Source organism: Halyomorpha halys, unplaced genomic scaffold, assembly GCF_000696795.3.
Source record: "Halyomorpha halys isolate HHAL.00 unplaced genomic scaffold, Hhal_1.1 Scaffold1335.1, whole genome shotgun sequence".
Classification (NCBI taxonomy): Eukaryota; Metazoa; Arthropoda; class Insecta; order Hemiptera; family Pentatomidae; genus Halyomorpha; species Halyomorpha halys.
The window spans coordinates 40,891-42,531 of record NW_027108970.1 but is presented as its reverse complement, the minus strand read 5'-3'; the positions used below and the strand labels follow the sequence as shown (position 1 = coordinate 42,531).

At 28.9% G+C, this 1,641-nt stretch overlaps 1 protein-coding gene across 1 annotated transcript in view; it reads right to left on the bottom strand.

Annotated features, from left to right (window-relative positions):
* st (scarlet) overlaps positions 1-1,641 on the bottom strand; it is a gene marked incomplete in the record, with an annotated part of 22,161 nt that overhangs the window by 3,546 nt on the left and 16,974 nt on the right. The window contains 2 exon segments of the mRNA XM_067047225.1: positions 546-651; positions 728-863. Of these exon segments, the coding sequence (XP_066903326.1) occupies positions 546-651; positions 728-863 (242 nt within the window).

Below are 1,641 nucleotides of genomic sequence, written 5' to 3'. Positions count from 1 at the left end.
CTATTTACTTATTATTATTTTTTATTTTATTTTTTTTATTATTATTTTTTTTTCTCTCTTTTCTTCTCTCTTCCCTTTTTCAAATTAACTTGTTTCTTTTTACTGTTGTTGTTTTTGTTGTTGTCTTGTTGTTGTTTGTTTTTTTTTACTTCTTCCACTTTTACGTTCCTCTTTTATTAAGAAGCATTATTCTTATCTATTTATTTTATTATTATTATTTTTTCTTTTAATAAGAGCATTTTATGTAGTTAGGGGTGTCATTTGTATGACTATACCCCCTCGTAATCAACTGTTAAAAATATATATATAATATAAGTTATATCAACCATGTAAGGCCCACCACGCCGATCTGGTATAAAAATTTAAAAAAATAAAATAAAAACGTGTTGCCAGGCCAGCCCAGTTGGAAACCTCTGATCTAAAAGTGTTCTTAAAATTATTAAATATTTCTTTGGTTACTGATATTATTTTGATGTCATATTGTATTTGATATAATATTTTCTTCCATAATTTTTCCTTAACTATAAACAAACAAAACATCTTACCTCAGTTTGATAAAAAGTCCAGATATTATCATCATAGTATTATCAAATGGTATCAGGAATACACTTGCCTGCTCATAATTTTCAAAAACACTAGCAAACATCAATCCTAAAAATTTCATGACATTTACACAACAAAAACAACAAGTAAATATTCAAGGGAATTTATTAAAACCATTTCTTACCACAAGCAGTAGAAACCAATATACAGAGAATTGAAATCAATGAAACCATCGAGAAAGCAAAAGTCGTCGGACGCAAGCTGGCTAACAGATAGATGATAGCGGTAAATATAAAAGCATCCAGAGCTAGTCCAGGTAGCTGTAAAAAATTATATGTTATTTTATTAGATTATAATAAATACCATTTTAACATTGATTCATTCCTTTTTAAACGTTACAAGATATCTTGTTCTAACGATAAGCCAAGAAGGAATTCCAATCAGTATGTTTACTGCCTTAGAGGATGATAATAATAAACTTGTCCCTTGATGAAAAATTATCCAGTGATGACCCTTTTTGTCAAGCTAGATATCTACATGTAGATTTCATAATTCCGCAGTTTATAGTTAACAAAGCATTTACTTAATATATTTGGGAAATTAAATTTTATCTTTTTTGAATAAACGGCTTGAAATCAAAGGCCAGCGTCCCTGTCATCAACACTATTTCTCAATATTGTAAATATTTCGGCCGGTTCTTCAAACCTCAACAGTCAAACTATTCTACTTTGATTTCCCAGTAACCAAATATTAAACAGAGGTTGTTGTGGTTTGAGACAAATTCGACAGACTTCAGCAATCAAACAATTCTACTTTCGATACTATGACATGATACTATTGATAGATCACAGCATGCCAAATAAACCTGATTTCTTAGTTCCCTGTCCCCAATATATACTATATACTGTAAATAACATATACTAACTGTAACCAATATATACTATATACTGTAAGTAATATATACTAACTGTAACCAATATATCCTTTCCCTGTTTATTGTACTTGGTCAGTCGATAGCACCAGTAGGCTTAGTAATATTTAATTCATAATCTCTTTCTATTAACAGTTAATAAAGTAACTAATCTTTTTTTGACTCTA